Consider the following 24,408-nt stretch of genomic DNA (forward strand, 5'->3'; position numbering starts at 1 on the left):
ATCAAAAGTTGTAAATATGTATATATGTTTTTTGGACTATAAGATTGATATTTTTTACTGAAGCACGTTCATATATGTATGTTTAAAATTATATAGTTTTCCAAGTCAATTTATGTTTAAATCTACATTAAAAAATTAAATTTCATATTTAAAAATTAATTTAATTGCTTTATGTTCATACGCCTACGCGTGCTTATGCATAATTTAAAAAAAAAAAAAAAATCGCAAGCGATACATAAATATGCATTTCAATTTGCTGTAAAACTTAATTAAAACCCACTTAGAAGCCGTTGCTACAATTTGAAAAATATTAACGCTAAAAATGGCAAAAGCGGACGCTGCCAGCACAAAGAAATTGAAAGAGAACAAAAACAAAAAGCAAAATATTTCATGACATAAAATTTGTATAAGCGCAAATACACAAGCACACATGCATACATGAATATATGAATTAATATGATAGGTAGCCGCCAAACCAACACACCTAATATTTTTGTATGCAAATTTTGCTTTCAAAATCAATTAAAAAATTAGATAGACTCGTATATGAAGCTACTTTGGGCGCACAGGCATTTAAATAGCAAATAGTAAAAAAAAGCGACAGACAAAAATTGATGAAGAGGCTACGGATAAGCAAGAGGCTGCATGAGAAATACGCATATATGTTTTTTTTTTTTTAAATTGTATATTTCACTTGAAATAGAGCGGTAGATGCGTGTGTTAAGCGATCGGACATTGTGCAGGCGATTGGTCCGCGGCTGCTGTTTGCTTATTCGGCTCATGGTGCTTGCCTTCAATGACTGCTCAGTTGCCGGCTTTGGTACGCTTACTGCTGGCTGGTGACACTTTTTTGTCGCAGTTGTTGTTGCCGACGAAATTTTATTCAACTTTTGGTCGTTTGATTAATCATAAAGTTAGGTTTAGCGCTTAATAATAATCCATAATAAAGCAACAAAGTTGAATTAATAAATAATTAAAAATATATGTGTGTATTTATGTATATTTTTGGTGTGTGTATACATATATGCCTGTTGTTTTTGTTTTGTTTGAGCGTGTATGTTTTCAAAAGCGATTGTATATGAAAAATTGAATTTTTATGATACATAGATAGTTATGGTTTTTTAAGCGACTTCTTTTATCAGCTTTAAACAAAACTAAAAGCCTCTGCGCTAAGTTAAAATGCGCTTAGATATTTTTTATATTTGTTATAATTTAAAATTATGCTTTGACGTAAGCAAAAAACTATAGATATTAAAATCAAAATGTCGGCATTGTTACAAATTTGAATAGTTATCAGTAATTATGAATAAAATTTGTGGATATAATAATAATTAGCGGAGCTAGTTTATGGCCATTATGCGGTTTTATGTTTGTATGTAAACGGAAAATTTTATTTTAGTATATACATACGAGTACGTACATGATATATGCGTATATATGCGCGCTTTATGTACCGATTTCTGAAGGAAAGTCACAAAATGTATACATATATATAAGAAAAAAGAAAAAAATAAAGAATAACAAAATAATTTTACTATTTATATCTTTATATCAAATTCTAAAAATGAATGTGGAAGAGGCAGATATATTATTTTATAGCTTACTCTATTTAAATATTACTTTAAATTGGTATTGCAAATGAGAACAAAATGGACAGGTACAAATTTTTACTTAAATTTTCATAACTTGCTGTTTAAACTAAAAAAAGTAGTTTTAAAAAAAGAAAATAATAAAAACTTATATAATAATATAAAAATAATAATAATTAATAATATAAAAATATGTAATGATAGTTTTTTAAAATAAAAAAATTTAAAAAAAGAAAATAAAATTTTTTTTTCAAATAATATAAAATAAATTATTTTAGAATATAAAAAAAAGTTGTGATAATTGTTAAAAATTAAAAAATGTAAAAACAGAGTATAAAAAAACAAATCTAAATAATAATATAAAAAAAAATAACTTAATAATATAAAAAAATATAATAATTTTTAAAAATAAAAAAATGTAAAAACATAAAATTAAAAAAATTATATAATAATATAATAATATAAAAAAAATTAAATCATTATATAAAAAGTTGTAATAATAATTATATATATTCTTTTTGGCGAACTTCAGTAGCTTTTATTTAAGTTGAAGCAAACTTAACTGAAAAGATCGCTTAACAATCAACGGCTTTTTATGTGAAAATTTTCAGTAGTAAATTTATGAGTTGTAGGAGCGCTGAGTTTACTTTGTAGCTGATCTTAACTTTTTTACAACTTTTCTTACTTAGCAAGAAAACTCATTATACCATAGCAAGACAGGAAGCTAACAAGAAATGATAAGCAAAATAAAAACAAAGCAGAAAAATATTAAAAATTAAGAAAAACACAAAAGAACAGACTATAAAATCGGTGATATTTAAATATTTAATAGCGCACAGAGTAACATAAAACATAAATGGCAACCCACGCGTTAACAAAGCGCGTGCAGCTTTTATTTATTTCACAGAAATTGGAAAAAATACCAAAAAAAACAATGAACATACCAAAATAACACACACAAAATAGTAAAAAAATAAAAAAAACATAAACATATAAAGCAAGAAAAAACCTTAACATTGGCTGCACCGTAGCTAAAACACCTTCCACTAGTGCATTTCTTATAGCATAAAAGGTATAAAAGAACCTTATTTTGAGTTCACTTTGTATGGCAGCTACATGCTATAGTAGTCCGATATGTACAATTTCTTTGGAGACTAGAGAGTTTACTTGGAAAATATTCTATGCCAAATTTCATGAAGATATCTTGTCAAATAAAAAAGTTGTCCATATAAGCTCCTAAACAAAATTGTTCAGTTTGTATGCCAGCTATATGCTATAGTGATCCGTTAATGGCGGTTGCGACAAATGAGCAGCTTCTTGGAGAGAAATTGATATGTGCCAAATTTCATAGCGATATCTCAAAAACTGAGGGATTAGTGCGTCTATATACAGCCAAACAGACGGACATGGCTAAAACGGCTAGTTTCTCCAACATTTCCTCTTTGAAATTACAAAGTTTGTGGCAAACTGACTAACTATACACTGCTGTGCGTATAAAAAAAACATATAAAAAATATAGTATATGTCAAATGGCTTTGGCTGCGAGTACAAAAATTACAAAATTTTGAGTTTCGAAAATTGAATATACATATGTTATTGAATTTTAAGCAAATCACTTTTCAAAAAATCATCGAAATTGTTATTAAATCTTATAATAATAATAATATTAACTGCGTTGCAATGTATATATTTAAAAATATATATTTATGTACACATATGTAGATATGTATCTATAAGCTTTTGAATTAGCAAATTAAAAAATTTAAATTTTGTCGAAATGACAAATTATTATTATTCATGCAAAACACTTTAAAAATCTGCATGAAAACCTGTACTGTGCTGCAAAGCGCGTGGTGCGCCAACTTTTCAAAACCCACAAACGTTAATTATTGCATTTTGAACAACTGTTATTGTTGTTGTTGTATTTGTTCTTAATATAAATTATAATTAATTAATTAAAAATCTACGCGGTGCCATATTTAGCTATAAATACATAAAGCGCTAGGTGCACAGAGGCATCAACATATGTACAATATGTACGTACAATAATACATATGTACATATATGGTGTTGTATAAATTTCAAGCGCATAATTAATATTAATAATAGCAACTAAATATTTATAAAGCAAACAAAGTGTGTTGCTAATCAATGTTTGCCGCATTGCACAGCGCGACATTGCTGCACTATTGCAATTGCACGCACACACATACACACACACACGCATGCAGAAAATTGTAGTGCAAAGTTGTTGTTATTGTGCTTAGTTTATTTAGTTTTTTCGTGCTTCATTTTCGACTTGCCCTTATTGTGCTCAATGTTGTGGCTATTTGTTCTTGCTATTGATATTGTTGTTGTTGTACCTCACTGTTGTTTGTATACTTGCAATTGCCGCGCCACTTGTGCCTTTCTTGTCCGCATCCATTTTTAGACACGATCTTTCTGTATCATTTAAAACGCTTAGTTTTCGACGTCTGGCGCACAGCAAGCCAGCAGCTATAATAGATGCCTACATACATATATATGTACATACATATAATGTATTAACTTATATAGCTGTGTGTGTGCGTGCATGAACTTGCATTGTAGATTTGGTTGTGTGATTTTGTGAAATGTATGCAACTTGAAATGCGTTTTTTGAACTCATCATCATTATCATCAGCCTCATCGGCTGCATCAACTTCATCAACTTCACCATCAACGACAGCAATCTGCTGTGGTAGCCAAAAAGAAGCAGCGTCTTAGTAAATTGTAGATCGAAATGAATTGTTTGGCGCTCAAAATGTTTGAGTTACTTAAATGCAGGCAAGCCAACATACATATGCACATACAGGCAATTTTTGTATATATATATTATATGTATATATATGTATGTGCATAGGTTTATCTTTATGCTACTTGTATCTACATATATATGTGCGCCTCGCATACCGCGTAAATTTATTTTTAGTCGCGTGGAGTTTTTGATATAGTCGCTTTAAGTTTCAACTGTTGTTGTTTTTAGTGCATATTATCAGCTGTAGCGATTAATTAAAGCATATGAGCCAAACAGTGGTCGCTAAAAGGCTCATAATTCATCGTGCATCTCTTAAAGCAGCGCAAGAGCGGGCATGAGTGGGCATTGTTGGAGTAGAAAAATATATGTTACATATTTAGATTTATATACATATATATGTGTGTTTAAATGTGTGTTATGCTTAAAATTCGGCATTGCAATATACATATTTTATGTCTGCAAGATTTGCCGTAAACTGTAAATAATTTTTAATTTTCAATTAAAATTTTTTTTTATATTTCATATATATATTTTTTTTTTAATTTTATAAAGTTTTTTTAAATAATGGAAATTATTAATAAAAGTAATATAGAAAAAAATGTATTATTTGTTTTCTTGAATTGTGAACTGCCATAATTATTTGTTGGAATCATGTTTATATGTATGTAGATGCATGTCTAAATGTACATATACATATGTACGTAATTTTCCCAGTAAACTATATTTCGTTTTTCATTTTGGATTTTAATTTTTTTTTTAATATTGTTTTAATATTTTATATAATTTTTTGTAATACTTTTTTAAATTTTTAAAATATTTTTTTAAATTTATTGACAATTTTTTTTTAAATTTTTTTTAATTTGAACTTAATTTTTAAAAATAAATTTTTTAATTTAAAAATTTTAATTAATTAAAAAAATATATTTTAATTTAGAAAAATTAAAATGTTTCACTTTCATAAAAACATGACAAGCATATCAATACATACATACATATGTATAGGTACGTAATTTTCGCAATAAACTCTATTTCGTTGTTAATTTTAGATTTTAATATTAGATTCTAACTTTTTTAAACATTTTTTTTAATTTTATATAACATAATATTTTTTTAATTAATTTTTTTTTTAAATTAATTTTTTTTTAAATAAATTTTTTTTTTTTAATTTAAAAAATTTAATTGTTTCACTTTTATAAAAAATTTAAATTTCCAATTTATATTTTTTTAGCTTCTTCAGTTTTTTCTTTTTTTAATTTTATTTTTATTTGTTTTATTTATTAAACAATTTTTCGTCGTCTGCGTCAAGTTTCCTTATATATATAGCTAAATTTATTCTCTGCCGCCACAAATCAGCGTGTTAATTATGATTGTAGTGAAAGCAGCGAATTTTTGAAAAATGTGCACAGTGCGATTTATATTTGATTTGTGGTTAATTGAAGTAAAGCGTAACGTAAATTTGTTGGAGCATTTAATTGCGCACATACATAGATATATTGATTTTGTGAGAAAAAAAAATTCTAATGGCTAATTGCAAAAATTTAGATAATTTTCTTTTATATTAATATGAGTCATATATTTTAAACTATTTTTGTTAAAGTTTTGTAAATTTCCGAAATTTCCAATTCTCAATTTTTGTGTAGGTATCTTAAGTATTTTTGAAATGCAAAAGTTTAGCTCCGGCATGACTGCAAAGGTATATATTTTTGTACATTCTCACATATAAATGTATCTGCTGTGTTTGTTTTTTCTCCCTTTTATGAAAACAAATTCATACAACTCAGACAATTGAGAAATTGCTAAGTTTTTCGCATGCTCGCGCAATCAAAATTGTAATATAGTTTATTCTGTAAACAAATATGAAAACCTGTGTTATTAAAAATATTTAATTGTGGATTTTTATCGCACATTAATGTGTGCATGCAAGAAGATACAAATGTATCACGCTGGTTTTATTATAGTATTTAAAATTTTCAATTTTGTAGATTATTGTGGAATTGGTGGGTTTATATAGATAAAAAAACACTAAAAAATTTAATATATTAAATTTTGAAAAATATAAATAAATGTATGAGTTTCGGTTATAATCAACCTCTTGTTAACATTTTCGTGAAATCCAAAATAATATTGTTGCCCGCTATTACATCTTCCTGTTAAAGCTGAACCTTATATTATCAATCATAAATGCTATGCTTGCTGTAATGCTTTCATAAGCACTTTGTTGCAAATATATAAATAATTTTGTCCACCTTATGCATAAATATGCATTTCTCCTCAAATCACTGCCAATTACTGCTCTACCCGACTTAATTGACGTCCATTCACTGCACTTTGGCTCACTCTCTGCCTACAACAGCAAATCATTGCTCTGCAATGTTATATAGACAGAGTACTGTTTACTTCACAGCCTGTGATAGGCTGTGGCTTTATTATATGCATTGTTTACATGTTTACTCGCTGATTATTCTGTTTGGTGTCAGAGGCTGCTCCCTGCACCCTCGGCGTTTTAATTTTACATACATATTTGCGTATGCTTACTTGAATTTATTTTTTATTTATTTAATTTCATGCGAATCATACGCATTAATTTGACTTATGTATTTAAAAAACGAAATGGAAATTACGAATGAAAATGAAATGAAATTAATTTAATCTTTATTTTCTTATTCAAATATTCTGTTTTATTGAATATATGCGCTTTTTATATGTATTTTATGCGCATATGGATAGGTAACTGTTCAATATACACCACATACAGATATGTATGTATATGTGTGTATATATATATGTATATGCTTTGTGTTATGCATAAAGGGAATATCTGTAAATGCGATCGCGTTAAAAATGCAGATATACCTTTGCATGCTTTATTTCTTGTATTTTTTGTTTTTTTTTTTGTTTGCTATTTGTAATAATGTATGCCGCTGAGGTTAGTTTGGGTTGAACCATATTAATAAAATATGCAGAATATTCCGGATGTACATACATACATTTTATCATATGTGTATATAAAACGCGGCTTGCAAGTTTACCGTATTGATTTGATGCGACAGTTTGTACATTTGTGTACATACTTGTACATATCTACACATTTATACGTATGTGCATGTGTTATGTTTCTCATATTGCCGCATTATTTATTTATTTTGGTGCCTTTAAATTTAAATAGATACATACATATGTATATAGATGTACATATATATATGCAAGAATTTCGATTATATTTTGTGTATTTTTATTTATGCTTTAAGTTCTTCGGCGTCAAAAGGTATTTTTTTTTTACTTAAAATTGATGAAATGGAAATATTCCGTTGAAAATTTATTAAAAAGTGTTTAAAAATGTGCATATTTCAAATTATTTTGACTTAAATACACTTCAAAATAATTGTATGCAAGTATTTTTTTTTTAATTTTTTGTGTAACTGTATTTTTGCATATGTGTAAACAATATTTTTTTTTGAAGTAATTTATTTGGTAAATTGTTAAAAAACTTTGAAAAATAGGCTTTATCAAATTATTTCTTATATAGTTTATATATAAATTTATGTGAAATTATTTTAAAATATTTAATTTGTACAAATTAATTTTAACAGTTTCAAAAATTTTTTTAAAAATCTTTAAAAATTAAGTTAAAAACTATTTAATTTGTAAAAATAAATTTTAAAAATTTTGGTATAACTTATTTAACTATTCATAAATTTTTGTTGAAATTCATTAATTATATAATTTAAAAATATTTTATTTGTACAGCTTATATCTAAAAGGTTCTAAAATTTTCTGAAAATTATTTAAAAAAAACATTTGGTTAAATATTATATGTAATTTGAAAAAAATATTTAAAGAAAACATTTTTAAAAATATTTAATTTAAAAAAAATGATTTAAAAAAGTTAGGCATTTTTTATTTAATTAAATATAAATTTAATTAAAATTAAAAATTATTTAATAACTAAATTTAAAAATATGAATTTAAATAAAATCATTTTAAAAAATTCTGAGAATATCAAAAATAATTTATTTTTTGCAGATTTTCGAAACTGACATGTTCAAAATATTATATAAATATTGTGAAAAATTACTTAACAAAATTATCAGCCACTAATTAGACATTTGTTGGCAAAACAAAATATGAAATAGTATACTTATTTATTAAGCAAGTGTAAAGCGCACAATAAATTTAAGGCTTAAATATAATGCACAAACATTGCTAAACATTTGTTTAGATGAACGAGTATGTTTATATACATATGTATGTATGTGCATACATACTCATAAGCTCATAGTTTGCCAATTGTTTTGTGTCATAAAGAATAATAACGTTATCTGCGTTTCGACAGCAGCCAATCCGCCAGAGTCCGGTCGTGATGTGGGTGCCGCAAAACCAACAAAAGCAATGAAAGCAAAGAAAAACAAGAAAACAACATTAACTTCGGTTGCACCGAAGCTATTATACCCGTACACAAATACAAAAGATTTATTACAGGAACTTGATTCCGATCGTTCAGTTTGTTTGGCAGCAATATGCTATAGTTGTTGGATATCGGCGATTCCAACTAATTTTTGTGGAGAAAAGAACGTGTGCAAAAGTTCAGGTCGATAAATCCAAAACTGAGGGACGAGTTCGCGTTATACAGACAGACGGACATGATTTAACCGACTCAGCTTGTCATACTGATTATTTCATTATATATTTTATAGGGTCTCCAACCAATCTACATATATAATATCAAACACATTTGAGTATAATATTTGAAATATATGTATATAAGGGGTGTTTAGAAAGGTGCCATTAAAATAAATATGGAGGAAAATTAATCAAAATTCTTCTTTGCAAAAGTTTTGATTGTAACTATATGCCAGCAAAATACATTATATATAGAAATATATTATCTGATCAAAACTGAACCGGACTACATTATGTATTTTAATACAAGTCTTTATTATCGCCTTTAAAATAGGCTCCTGAGCATGCCGCGCAGTTAGTATGTACCAGACCGGATCAAATTTGCTCACACGCTATGTTTATATACATATGTACATACATGCATATATATATTTATATACATATACATATAAATTGCGCCACTTTGGATTTGCGGAACAATTTGTCTTCTTCGAAATTTATTTTATATTAACGCCAAGTCCATGCAAATTGTAGATATTCAAACACGAACACACATATGCAAACACACGTGCACATACAGAATCAAATGTGAGAAGGTTCTTAGAGAAAATTTGCGAAATCGAAATTAAAATGAGGAAATATTAAATTAATGTGCGAACGTATGACAAGAAAAATTATGTGCATTCGTTTAACGGTCAACGGTGAGCGCGTTTACTCGTTGGTGGTGCTTTGCGTCGACTTCGCCGATTTCGTTGACGTTGGTTGGTTGAGCTGCTCGGCAGTGCTGTGCTTATGCAGCACCACTGGCTGGTTAGATTGCAGCGTTCGTACTCGCCAATATGTAAATACATGCAGGCATATGTATATTGCAGCGTACATAGCGCTGTTACGCATGGCTTAAGCGCAAACGAATTTATGAGCCCGAATGTGATGAGAGCGTAGAAAATGTGGCGGTTGAGTAAATATGTAGGGGAATATCTACATACATATATAAATTTTGTGTAGCACATTTCTGCACGTGGAAATAAAAAATTTTTTCTGATAAATGTATTTAATTCGTATTTGTGGTATTAATTTGCGATGCACACACACACTGCAAGCGTTAACATTTATTTTCTCTGCTAACATGTGTTGTGAGTTTATGACGATGAGATTGAGTAAAGTAGCGCCACTTAAGTAATTATCTACTTTAAATTGAGAACTAATAAGACTTGTATGTATATACATATACATATATGTTTGTATGTAAGTGTCTATATATATATATGTATGTATGTTAAGGTAGTGCTGTAAATTTCTGTTGTATATGCAAGGGTAAGCAAATAATCATTTAATTATTTTATTGTCCGTCACACATATGATGGCTCATCGAAAACATGTAGATCTGCAATTTAAGATAAAATATAACAAAAAAAAAATTTAAAACAAATTAAACAAATGTCTATTGCTTCAACAATTAATTATTTAACTCACACATTAATTTTGTGTAAATTACCAAACTTTTTAAACATTATTTTTTGCTAAAGCTATTTGATTTTAATTTTTGAATTTTATTGCCATTAATGGTCAACTAAATGCTGTTTAAAGCGCAATTGGGCAATAATTAAATTAAGATAAAACTGTTAAAGTTCAGCAAGACATATCAACAAATTCCCAAAGTGTATGTAATACTTACAATACCGTATTTTATATACATATATTTTATATATGTTTAGTATATGTACTCATATCTACACTTATATACATACATATGTACATACACATATAGAAAATTACATTTTGTCGTTTGTCACATTTGCTTGCTATCAACAATTTCGCACACAAATTGTTTTGGCTTGTGAAAGTGGATCTCACGTTCCAAATTTGTTAAGTAGCAAGCAAACGCATTATATACATACATACGTACGAGTATAGTTATTTTATTTTCGTGTGCTTGTTTTGTGAATTTAGTAGTTCACTTTATTTTAATTTAAATGCAAGTTATTTTTGTTTTTTGTTAATATTATTTAACACATAAGTTAGTGTGTTTTTTGTATTGATTTTGCTTTTTTGACATAAAACATATGTTTTAAATAAATATTTTTAATAAAAATTTTCAAAAAGTATGCTTATGAAAAATAGATTTAAATATTGAAAATTAAATTTTTAGAAAATCTATATAAAAATAGCGACCGAATATACATATGTATTTAAAGCAAAAAAATCCTTTAAGCTGCAACACAACCATATATTGCTATCTTTGTACTTGTATGTCTATCATTAATAGCATCCTACTTTTCACTGCTTTCAGACACATTTTCACACATGTTTGGTCAGCTATAAATTTTCTGTATGCCAATTTTTCTCTCAACAAGACAGTGCTTCTACTTAATGCTAATATTTTAAAATTTTAAAAATTTTTTCTTACTTGTAACATGTTAATTTTCGCTGCACGCGCTTGCTGTAGCGAGTGAAAAACAAAGCATAGCAAACAATATTAGCGAACCATAAGAATATAATAAGAAAATGTATAAAATCGTACAAAAAGTTAAAAATCGCTTGTTTAACGTATGATGAAATTATTTATGCATTAATAAATCAAAGTAAAAATATATCTATTTTTTGCCTTTACTAAAGCTGCAGATAAATCGTTGGCTGTTGTTTGCTTAACGGCTAAATAAACATTAATGTTTAGAGAATTCGATTTTATTAAGCCAAATTTGACTGTAGCAGGTGGTGGTAATTTACGAAAAGTAAAAAAAGTGAATTGCATTAAAATTCGTTGAAGAAAAATATACGAATTTTTAATAATTTTTATTTGAATTAATTTTTAAACTTAAATTTTTTAATTTTCAATTTTTTAATTTTAATTTTTTAATTTTAAATTTTTTAATTTTCGTTTTTATAAGTTTATTATATAAAATAATTATAAATTTAGTAAATATACGAATTTTAAATAATTTTAATTTCAAATAATTTTTAATTTTTTAGTATTCAGTTTTTTAATTTTCAATTTTCTAATTTTCAAATTTTTTAATTTTCACATTTTTTAATTTTAATTTTTTTAATTTTAAATTTTTAATATTAAAAAATATAGCATTTGCAGTTGCCACATATTTTTCATGCCACATGCATTATTAAACACTAAAATATGCAAAAATTAAATATCATTGCCATAGCGAGACTTATTTCACTTATATGATCATTCAAACTGACTTACAGTTTTATTGCGTGCATTTGCATATATACATATATCTATGCATATTTATAGTTATATGTTTATTTGTGCAATATACTGCTGCTTTCGACCTACTCCATTACACAAAGGTCCGCCGCCACTATTTAATCATTCAATCAAACTTAGTTAATTCACTCTTATGAGTGTTAGAAGCATACATAACACACATATACATACATATATATATATATTATATATATACTTATATGTGCATACATTGTATGCCTTGCTGCTTAGCAAAATTATGCATTTGCATTTGAAATATGTTAAAGTGAACTAATTGCATTTTTATTGTACATTCTCACACATAGTAAATATGTATATACATACATATATGTATGTTTATTGTAAAGTCAGCGAAATTGTTGCAATTATAATTATAAATACAAATATGTATGAATATGAATAGGAATACTAAAACGTCCTATAGAGGCCGTTCGTTGCATGCAAAATGTGCAGTATTGTTTTAATCGCATAATTATAGCATATACTCGGCTACATACATATGTACTTACATATGCAAAATGCAGTTAGACCTTCCTCATAAATCATTTCGTATTTGCATAAGCATATAGTAATGCGTCATATTGTATTTGGAATATAGAAATATGATAGGTTAATGAGGTGTGCATACCAGCTAGCTGTTAGTTGATACGCTAATAAGGTATTGCAAGACTATACAGTGCATGCCAAAAGTAGGTGTATAGCTTTAAATAAGTAAATAATGCAGTGTGTTTTATGGATATGATATTTTATGTGAAAAAAAAATAACAGGAAAAGCTTTAAATTCAGTTACACCGCAAAGGGTATTACAGGTGCAATTAGTATGACAGCTATATGCTATAGCGATCCGATTTTAACAATTTGTACGCAGATTATAGCGTTGCCTTGAGTAATAAGCCATGTCAAATTTCGTGAAGATATCTCGTCAAATAAAAAAGTTCTTCATACAAGAGCTTGATTTTGATTGGTCAGTTTGTATGGCAGCTATATGCTATAGTAGTCGGATTTGAACAATTTATGCGAAAATTATAGCGCTGCCTTAGAAAATAAATTCTGCCGAATTTTGTGAAGTTATCTTATCACATAAAAAAGTTTTCCATATAAAAACTTCATTTTTATCGGTCAGTTTGTATGGCAGCTATATGCTATAGTGATGTGAGATTGGAGATTTCGACAAATGAGTAGTTTTTTTGGGCATAAAAAGAAGTGGGAAGAATATCAAATTGATATCTCAAAAACTGAGTGTGTGACCTCGTCACGCTGATTATTTATATATAAACTTTATAAGGTCTCCGATATTTCCTTCTGTGTGTTTTAAACTTTGTGGCAAACTTAATACACTCTGTGCAGATTGTAAGAAAACTAAAATCATGGAAAATAATTTCTGACCACCATTTGCAATTTTACCACTAATTTCGGTAGTAAACTATTAACTTTTAGCGATCAGTCGCCTTGATCATTCGATAATCGACGAAAACTATTTAGCGCAATAAAAGCAATTTCAATAGTTACAGAAAACACATTTCTAAGCAGCTGCTAATGACAAAATGCCCGCAACTGATACCAATCTAACTACTAAAAATGTTTAACGATAGCACAAAAAAAATAGGAATAAGGTGCAAAGTGCAACAATAAAAACGTCTAATTGCCATTGAAGATCACTGATCTTGAGGATGAGCTGACTTTTTAGAATTTTTGTATTAGAAAGAACACTTGTTATTGGTAAAAGGAAGTGCTAAGCAGCAATAAAGCACGACACGTTGTAGCTCAACTGGAACGAGCGTCATTGCAGTGCGCAAGAGCGAGAATTAGTCGAACATTAAACTGAGCACGAGCGAGTAGTTGCTTGACAGCTACTTCATACTCGGTTAACTAGTCGAATTTGCGCTTTAAATTTTATTTATTTATTGCCAAACTTATTGCAGAGTTAATTCATTACACTTATTTGTAAAAAAAAAAAAAAAGAATAAAAGAAGTGCCAATTAAATTAAATAGCTGTGCAAAAATTGGAAAATTAGCAGCAGAAATGTGCATTGAACCTGTTTGAGAACAGCTGAGTTGTGGCTGCTGTTTTAGTGTGTTTTTCTTTTGTTTTGTTGATTTTATTTATTTTGATTTTATTTTGTTTTGGTTTATTTTGATTTTATTAATATTGTTTTTTTTTCATCTGCCAAACGATTCCCACTCACCATACAAGTATTTGGTCACACGCTTGTTGCGGCGGCGTTTCAAATATCAAATTTAAATAAATTATATGCATTATAATTTTACTTCTTAAGTGAATTTGCATCATTTACACATTAACGGCAATTTTTATTCGCACAAATAGTCTGATTTTAAAAATATTTTCCATATATTGCCTTTGGCGGCGGTGGCAGCGATGGGGCCGAACCGAAGTGTCTTAAGTCTGCTGAGTGCAACGGTTATTAATATGCATATGAGCTGTTATGTACTGACTTTTTACACACATACATACATACATACACGTTTATGTGTGCGTTTGCTTTTCAAATGTATGGTGACACTTTAACGTGCTCAAAGTTCAATAAAATTTAAAAGCGAATTCTTTTAGAAATAACGTTTAAAGTACGAAAATTATGGCGTATAACGTTTAAACCGTATTTGGTAGCTAATAGACATCAGCGAATAATGCAAATATATACAGAAATAAATTTATTTACGTATATGCGGTAAAGGGTGGTGTCAAATTTTCGAGAAAAAATTTACAAAATAAAATTTAACTTTTATACTTCATATGTGTGTACTTGGTTCTAACTAAATTTTTAATAATTCTGGATGCGGTTTTATTGAAAATTCTTATTTCACTAACTTTGCGAAATTGTCAAAATTCTAATATTTTGGAAATTTAAAAGCTGAAAAAAGGTTATATAGATATAGTTTTTTATTATTTTTAACACTAAATTTTTAAAAGTTTCTTTTTGTAAAAAAAAAAATTAAAATATAAAATATGGAGATAAAAAAACATAAACAAAACAAAACATAAGAATGACAATTAAATTCAAAAATAAATTTAATAAAAAAATTAAAATAAAAATTAAAAAATGCTTAATTAAAATGAAAACCAAACAAAATTTTAATAAAAATTAGAACCAAAAAAAAAAATATTTTTAATAAATATTAAAACAAAAAAAAAATTTGTATTAAAAATTAAAAAAAATTAAATTAAAATATGTATACATATAATTAACAATATAATAACATATATATATATAAATTTTAATAAATATTAAAACACAAAAAAATTTTTTTTTAATAAAAATTAAAAAAAAAATTAAATTAAAATATATATTATTAAATTATTTCAGTTAAAAAAAGTTAAAATTTAAAAAATAAATAAATGAAATTAAAATACATATATTAATAAATAAAAATAATAAACATAAAAATTTAAATAATAATAATTTTTTTTTTTAAAAAGTTTATCAATTCACAAATGTTAAATTAATAATATATAAAAAGGAAAATACCGAAATTTTAATAAAAACAAATTAAAATTAGCAAAGAAATGATAATAATGAAAATATTTAATATAAAGGTAAAAAATAAATATTAAAGTTAGCAGGTTAATATAATTTATGCAATTAAGTTAACAAATACAAAAGTTTTATCAGTAATAAATACATTTTTAAAATGTCAAAATTAAATTTTTTCTTATTTTGTAAGCATTAATTTTCCAAAACTTAAATAAAAAAAAATTTATTATTAAAGAAATTTAAAAAATATTAAAAAAAAATTTGAATACAATTTATATATGTACAGTTGAAAAGGTGCAAAAAAGGATAATAAAACTGTTTAAAATTATTTTTAAGATTTTACGATACAAACCAAAACAAAAAAAAAAAATACAACAAAAATTAAATAGCACCAATTTTGCAAAAAAGGTTTTTAATGTTCTTTGGAAATAATTATTGAAAACTCAAAGAAACTAAATTAAAATAAATAAGTTTAAAAGATGAAAAAATATTTAAAAAATACAACAATTTTTTTTTAACAAGATAGTCATTCTATTTTTTTTTCAAATTCTTTCTAATTTCGTTGAGTATACAGAAAATAATGACAAATTTGTTTCAACATACATTTGTTTCAAATATCTTCAAATTATTTTTAACATCTTGTGGAATACAAAAAAATATATGCAGTCACAAAAAATTGATAAAAAATAATAATATTAAACTTTTCAATATACATATATTTTTGAAATAACTTTTTTCCCTGCTGTCAAACTAAAATATTATTTGAACGAATTACGGAATAATTTATGTGTAACCCTTTTTTTAGTATTTAATAAAATTTTTATATTACGAAATTATTTATAATATTTTTTTTATTATTATTTTTTTTTTAAAGTACTGTCACATTTCCTTTTACCAAAGAATATACTTTCATATATATACATATATACCAACTGCTTATATAATTTTTATGATCAAAAAAATCTAATAATAAAACGCCAATCACATTTTGAAGGTCAATATTTGCATTATATCGAAAATGTATATGCATACAAGTAATGATAAAGTATAAAGTATGAATTCTTCTTAACTTAACTGACCATAAGGGGAAATAAAGTTGCGGGTTATATACATATCGAAGTATGAATATATGCATATACACTTGATTCGCTTTTAAAAAATACATAAATCATCGCGAATTTTATGACCGCTAAAAATTTTGATGTAGGAAGTTTTTTTAATCTTCTTAAATGAGAAAAAATGTATGATAAATATTTAGATTTATTTAGATTTAAAAATTGGTGCAATCAGAATAATGCATAGACAAGCCAAAAATCAAACTGTGCAAATATTAGCGTAATTAATTAATTTAATAAAATTTTTAAAAATAATTTTTTCAAAATTTTTTTAATTTTTTTTAAATTTTTTTAAAAATTTTTTCTTAAGCATTTATAGTGTTATATATTTTGTTTTATTTTAATTTTGAATTCTTTTAGTTTTTTTTAACTTTTTATAAAGTATTTTTTTCTGCTTATGTTATATTATATATACATACATGTATCCACCATATGTGAATATCTAGTTTAATATTTCTGCTAATAAAGTAAAGCAAAATCAATGATGTAGCTGCAGCAAGCTAATATTCTACCAAATAACGCTTATATGTATATTTCTATGTATGTATATATGTATGTATGTATGTATGTATGTGACTGTTCCAAGTAATATACAACAGCTGGTAGTAGCAACTGTTTACATTGCCGTCAATTGAGTTATAGGTTTATTTATACATATACATATATGTAAGTAAAAAAGAATAACAACAACAAACATTTAACAAAACTTTTCTGCTTGTTATTGTTGTTTTTGTTATCATAGTTTTTCTTCTAAGCAAGCTTTAGTGTTTTTTTTTACTATAATCATTGTTGCTGTTGTTGTACTACAATGCTTTGACTTCGCCTTCTGCTAAAGCAGCCATTCGGATTAGTGAAAGATTTTTATGCGATTATGGCGCGATCACGGTGTATGCCGGTTATGCGCTATGAAATGTGCTTGCAACCGCATGCCGAATGCCAAATCTGCGCGACAAACATGCTGTGCTGCAAGGCGGCAGGCCTAGGCGAAGCAACGAGCCAACGCGCTTGACAGCAGGCAAGTGGCTTAGCGGGTTAGCAAACAGGTGTATAGTCACACCAAATGCTATGAGCGCGCAAGCGTACATAAATAAATAATAAATAGAATAGAAGTGGCTGATATTTTTTTCTTATTCAGCGCTTACTTTAGCTAACAGAAATGATAAAAATGAAGAATAAATTGTCGGTAAAATAGTGGGTTATTTGCTTGAAGTGCAGGGTAATACAACGAGGAAAAATTATTTATTTAATGAGCAAATTAATTTTTTATTAATTTTTAAGTAATTAATTAATTTTAATTTAATTAATTAATTTTTAAATTTTATTTTAATATTGTTTAAATTTTGATTAAAAATTTTATAGTTATTTGAAAAATTGATTTAATTATTTTATTAATTAATAAAAAAAATATTTTTAAAGTTTGTTTTCTAAATTTTTATAATATCTTACAATATATATATATGTATATGTTTGTATTGTAAAATCGTAAATATAATTTTAAACATTTTTATTATCCTTTTTTGCACTTTTTTAACTGTACATACTATATAAATTGTTTTCAAATTTTTTTTTTAATATTTTTTAAATTTCTTTAATAATAAATTTATTTAAAAAAAAAAATTGTATTATTAATATCCCAATTTTTTTGCATATAATATATTATAATTTTTGATTATTTAATAAAAATATGGTTTTGAAATTTTTTATTATAAATTTTTTAATCTATATAAATTTTTTGTTCAAAATATTAAAAAAAAGATTTATTAGTTAATAAAATTATTACATCTATTTTTCAAATAACTATAAAATTTTTAATCAAAATTTAAACAATATTAAAATAAAATTTAAAAATTAATTTAAAAAAAAGATTTTTATTTTTCAATTTTTTTAATAAATTAAACATTTTTTTTATTATTTTTTAAATTTCTTTATATAATGTTTTTCTACACAACTTCGTACTAATTTCTCTGTAAATTAAATTAATTTTTCCTTATACGTTTTGTATTCTCTTAAACCACTGTGCTCGCTCACAAGTACCGCCAACATTCCCATGATCAACAATACTTGCTCAAGATTCATAAGAATCACCGCTTAAAGTCACAGCGCGCATTGCTAACTGTGACATATACTTAATTAACGGCAACACAACAATTTATTAAATGTATAAATAAATAAATATGGCACGATTATGATGAGTCAATGTTAAAGCAAAGCCATAGCCAGCGACAAGCAACAATTTTCCATGTAAAGCAGAAGAGAAAACGTAAAAACGTATGTTTTCTTTTTTTATATTCCTCAATTAAAGGCGTGTGATAGCTTAGTTTTTTTTTGTCGCATGCGATTTTTTTTATTTATTCTTCTGTTTACAACCGCTACATAGCTATGCTGCTGCTTCATTAAATGGCGAAGCGCAAGTGGACAGGAAAGTCAGTTGCTTGTAATCGCTTTGTTAGCTGTTGGCTCGTGAAGCGATCAGCTAATGGTTTGGCAGCCACGGACGCGTTGTCAGTGGAGTCAAGAAGTCAAGCCGCCGGTAGTTGTGACGCGATGGCAAGCAGCGACTGTAAGTAGTAGCAGTAGCATTGACTCCCAGTTGCAACGGACAGTATTTTAAGCTTGTTGTTCAATGCTTGTGGCCACGCTTTTCGTCTTGCCGATACTCTACGCTGAGGGACCTCATTTTCCAGCTTGTTAGGTTTTATGTCCGTGGGGACACTCATTTACACCTGCTTTAACATAGTTTGCCACAGCGCGCTTGTATATGCCTATATAACATATATTATGTACAATTTTTCTATTTTAAATTTAACAGTTTTCTTTTCTTCTTTTTTCTCTTTTTACGCCTTTGCAACGTTATTTTCACGCCGCATCCGCAGATGAGTCGAGCGATCAGGAGGAGAATGGTGCTTGCTGCTCGCCCATTGCCAGTCAAGACGTGGCGAGCAATACCGAAACGACAGCAACAAGTGCAGCAGTAGCGGCAACAACAGCATTGCCCACAGTTATGCTTGCAACGCCGACACATAGCGCAATTGGCAATGATTTGTCCGTTGCGGCACAAGTGCAAGATCGCACACAAAGCGCTGCGGATGCGCTTGAACAAAGTACAACAACAATGAGCGAGGCGACCGAAGATCACAATCACAACAACACTAGCAACAGCAATAATACTATGATGTCCGGTGTATCACCAACGCGACTAGAACAAGCGCGCGTTGCAACACCCGTAGAGCGCCTACTACAATTAAAACAACTTACCGATGCGGCCGCGTCGGCGATGGTGGAAGCGAGCGCAGCGTCGGCAATTAGCGCTGCCAGTACACCAACATACAATACATATCCGCTAGATAGCGCTGGTGTTTTGGCTAACAATAATAAATTTGATGCGCCTACACCTATGGAAACGGAGGAGATGGAGGAAAGTACGCTTTATGCATCGGCTGGTACGATGACAAAGCAGCGCACCACACTAATAGAGGTAGATAATAAGGAAGTAGAAGTGGATGGTGAAGATGAAGATCAGCAAACTGCCGAAGAGTTGGCTGTAAAGCAACGCGCCATGGAATTAGCGTCAGCTAGCGCAGCGCTCACAAATCCCAACAGCATGGATGTTAGTAATGGCGCGGCCGCAAGCGAAGCAGATGACATTGCGAAGAGCACTGCTACAACGCTTACGCCCACTGCGAGCGCGCTTGCCGCCGCAGCCGGTTTGCCACAAGCTGCTGCCGCGGCCGCATTCGGCGCTGCGCCGGTCAATCTGGAAGCCATACAAAATATGCAAATGGCTATCGCGCAATTTGCGGCCAAGACGATAGCGAATGGCGCACAGGGCGGTGATAATGATGCGGCAATGAAACAGTTGGCTTTCCTGCAGCAAGCGTTGTTCAATTTGCAGCAACAACAACTCTTTCAAATACAACTCATTCAACAATTGCAGTCACAATTGGCGATGAATCAGCCGAAAGCTGCAAGTGATGGTGAAGTGGTTGACGGCGATGAGTTGGAGGAAGAGCGTGAAGATGGCGAGGAAGATACATATGAAGAGGAGGAACGTATTGCGGAAATGGAATTGCGCCAGAAGGCGGAGGCGCGCATGGCCGAGGCTAAAGCGCGTCAACATCTCATCAATGCTGGTGTGCCGTTGCGCGATGAAGCAGCCACCACCGAGCAGGCAAATAGTTCAGCTAATACTAGCGGCAACGTGCTAAACGCTACAGAGTCACTCAAGCGAAAGCGCGAAGATGACACTGATGCTTTTGACGCTGTGGCCAGCAGACGCATAAGCATTGAGGCGGCACATCTCAGCGCTGCACGCGCGACTGAACAAATACCCACCGGTATGGATGCATTGAGCAAGCTGAAGGAAATGGAAAATATGCCACTGCCCTACGGTACGGATCTCGGTTCGAGCATAATTACCAATCACGATGATCTGCCCGAGCCAAATTCGCTGGAGATGCTGCAGAAGCGCGCGCAAGAGGTGCTAGACTCCGCCTCGCAGGGCATACTTGCCAACAATATGGCTGATGACTTTGCCTTTAGGGATAAGAATGGTGATGGCAAGAATCGGAATGAACCGTTCTTCAAGCATCGCTGCCGCTACTGTGGCAAGGTGTTCGGCTCCGATTCAGCGCTACAAATACACATACGCTCACATACCGGTGAGCGGCCATTCAAGTGTAATGTCTGCGGCAGTCGTTTCACCACCAAAGGTAATCTGAAGGTGCACTTTCAGCGGCACGCGCACAAGTTCCCGCATGTGCCAATGAATGCTACGCCAATACCCGAGCACTTGGACAAATTTCATCCACCGCTGTTGGACCAGATGTCGCCGGATAGCTCGCCCTCACACACACCGTCTGCGCTGCCACAGCAAATGCCACAACAACAGATGCCGCCAGTGTCGTTGCCGCTACCCTTCCCACCAAGCGCCGCTTTTTCTCACTTATCCGGACTGTATCGGCCGCCAATGGAGCTGTTGAAGTCATTAGGTAACGCCGGCTTTCCAAATCCGTTCTTTCCCCAATTGTCCACTGCCGTAAGTGAGTCACGCGCTGAAGCGCCTACGGCACAGACTGCACCCAAAGAGCATAATCAAGACTTGCCTACTGATTTGCGTAAGTCATCGGCATCGAACTCACCGGAGTTGACAGTGAAGACTGAAGTCACGGAGGAAAAAGAAGAAGAAGAAACAGTCAAACAAACGACGACGGTGGCGTCTACTGCAGAAACCACGGTAGTTGTAGCTGCAACGGAGGACGTAACACCAACACTGGGTATAAAAATTAAAGAAGAAAGGATCGACACGGATTCACAAGATGAACAGTTGGAACGTGCAGCAACACCAAACGCACAGTTGACACCATCACCTGCGCGTGTAAATGCTTCAACGCCAACAAAAACGTCCGCCAGCGCGCCTTTCACACCACCAACACCCACCTCAAAGTCGTTGGCAATGCCACCGGTTGTGCAGCCAGCGCAGCCGCCTATTACTATGCATCCGCATCCCTCATCCGGCTTGAATAATCATTTCGATCATCTACCCACACCAGGACAGCTGCCGCCATCTTTGCATCATCGCGACGACTTCTTTGCGGAACGTTTTCCGCTGAATTTTACTAAAAATCTCTCACCTGAACATCACTCGCCCATACGCTCGCCTGCGCATCTGCAGCGCTCGCCATTCTTTAATCCAATCAAACATGAGATGGCGCTGCTGCCACGCCCACACAGCAATGACAACTCGTGGGAGAATTTCATAGAAGTTTCGAATACTTCGGAGACTCTGAAATTGAAGGAACTAATGAAGAACAAGAAATTGACTGACCCAAACCAATGCGTCGTGTGTGATCGTGTGCTGTCATGTAAGAGCGCTTTGCAAATGCATTACCGCACACATACTGGCGAACGGCCCTTCAAGTGTCGTATTTGTGGACGCGCCTTCACTACAAAAGGTAATCTAAAGACTCACATGGCTGTGCATAAGATTCGGCCACCCATGCGCAACTTCCACCAATGTCCTGTTTGTCATAAGAAGTACTCGAACGCGCTGGTGCTGCAGCAGCACATACGTCTGCATACCGGTGAGCCAACCGATTTGACACCCGAACAGATACAAGCTGCTGAAATACGTGATCCACCGCCATCGATGATGCCGGGCGCGTTTATGAATCCCTTCGCAGCAGCGGCCTTTCACTTCGGTGCCATGCCTGGCGCCGGCGCTGCCATGGGTCATTTAGGACCACACAACGGACTCGGTTCGGAGTCTTCGCAAGGTGATATGGATGAAAATATCGATTGCGGCGATGACTATGACGATGACATGTCGTCCGAACACATGTCCAGCGCGCATGACTTGGATGTGAGCGATCGGCCGCATTCTAGCGATGACTTCAAAGGTCTACTCTTCGAGCAGAAGCTACGTATCGATGCTACCGGTGTCGTGAATACCACACCACGTCCGCATTCAACCGCCAGCAATGCGAATTCCGTAAACTCAGCGCCAACCAGTCCCAACTCTGCGCCGCGCCACAGTTCCACGCGTAACAGTTCACCCGCGCGCTCCATGTCTGAGGCCTCGCAAGGCGCACTCGATCTCACACCGCGCGCCATGCCAACGCACGCCAAAAGTAGCTCCCACTCACCAGCACCGACGGCGACACTGTCTGCAAGTGGTCACAAATCGCCCACATCACCGTCGCAGCGCAACAGTAGCGCCAATAGTAGCGTCACTAGAAGTCCAAATCCAACGTCCACACAAAAGCCACAAACGAGTCCTGCTGCTACGCTCACCTCACCATTGGTGCCAACGTCAGCAGTCGATTGTCTGCCACCAGTGTTGCATCATCACCTGCAACAGCAGCATCAACAGCTAATGCAACAACAAGCAGTCGCGGCGGCAGCAGCGCACGCTCAAGCGCAAGCGCAACATCATCATCAGCAATTGCAACAGCATGCCGTCGCTATGCATGCCGAGCAATTGCGTCGCGAACATCAAATAAAACAGGAACATGCGGCACATCAGCATCACTTACGCCAACACCACCACCAGCAGCAGCAACAACAACAGCAAGACACGCATGCATCGGCGCATTCACCGCATCAGCTGCCATTGCCACCGTCGCCACATCTGGCGCATCACCTGCAACAGCAACACCAGCAAGCAGCGGCGGCGGCAGCAGCAGCTGCAGCAGCGCAACAACAACAACCAACCGGTGCTATGCCACCACAAGGACCACAACCACCCAATCCATTGGTTGCTGCGCGCCCGCCGTTTGGCATGTTTCCGAATTTGCCGCTTTTCCCGCCGGCCACAGCGCAAACGATGTGCTCCGCTATGAATACGATTGCGCAATCGGTAATGCCGGCGGCACCGTTCAATCCACTTGCACTTTCCGGTGAGTTTGCTTATATATGAATATATAGTTGTGTTTGTAATTTCTTGTTTGACCTAAATTTTGTTAGTTGCGATTCGATTTTAATATTATAAATTAATGGTTTAGTTATGGTCTGTTGCGCATGCGCCGCTGGTTATTTTATAGCCATAAATTTCTATTCATTGGCTACAGCTTTTTAATTAAATAAATGCAGATTTCAC

At 31.4% G+C, this 24,408-nt stretch overlaps 1 protein-coding gene across 6 annotated transcripts in view; it reads left to right on the forward strand.

Moving 5' to 3' along the window:
- Positions 1–24,408, forward strand: part of salm (spalt major) — a 237,684-nt gene that overhangs the window by 204,421 nt on the left and 8,855 nt on the right. For all 6 annotated transcript variants that reach the window (XR_004977639.2, XM_070107542.1, XM_070107543.1 and 3 more), the window contains one exon: positions 19,688–24,208. Coding sequence is in view for 5 of the 6 variants with exons in the window: in XM_036368460.2 (XP_036224353.2) it covers positions 19,688–24,208 (4,521 nt within the window). In the remaining variant the exon portion in view is untranslated. The remainder of the gene's footprint in view (positions 1–19,687; positions 24,209–24,408) is intronic.

The sequence above is a fragment of the Bactrocera oleae genome, chromosome 3 (assembly GCF_042242935.1).
Source record: "Bactrocera oleae isolate idBacOlea1 chromosome 3, idBacOlea1, whole genome shotgun sequence".
In the NCBI taxonomy this organism is placed as follows: domain Eukaryota; kingdom Metazoa; phylum Arthropoda; class Insecta; order Diptera; family Tephritidae; genus Bactrocera; species Bactrocera oleae.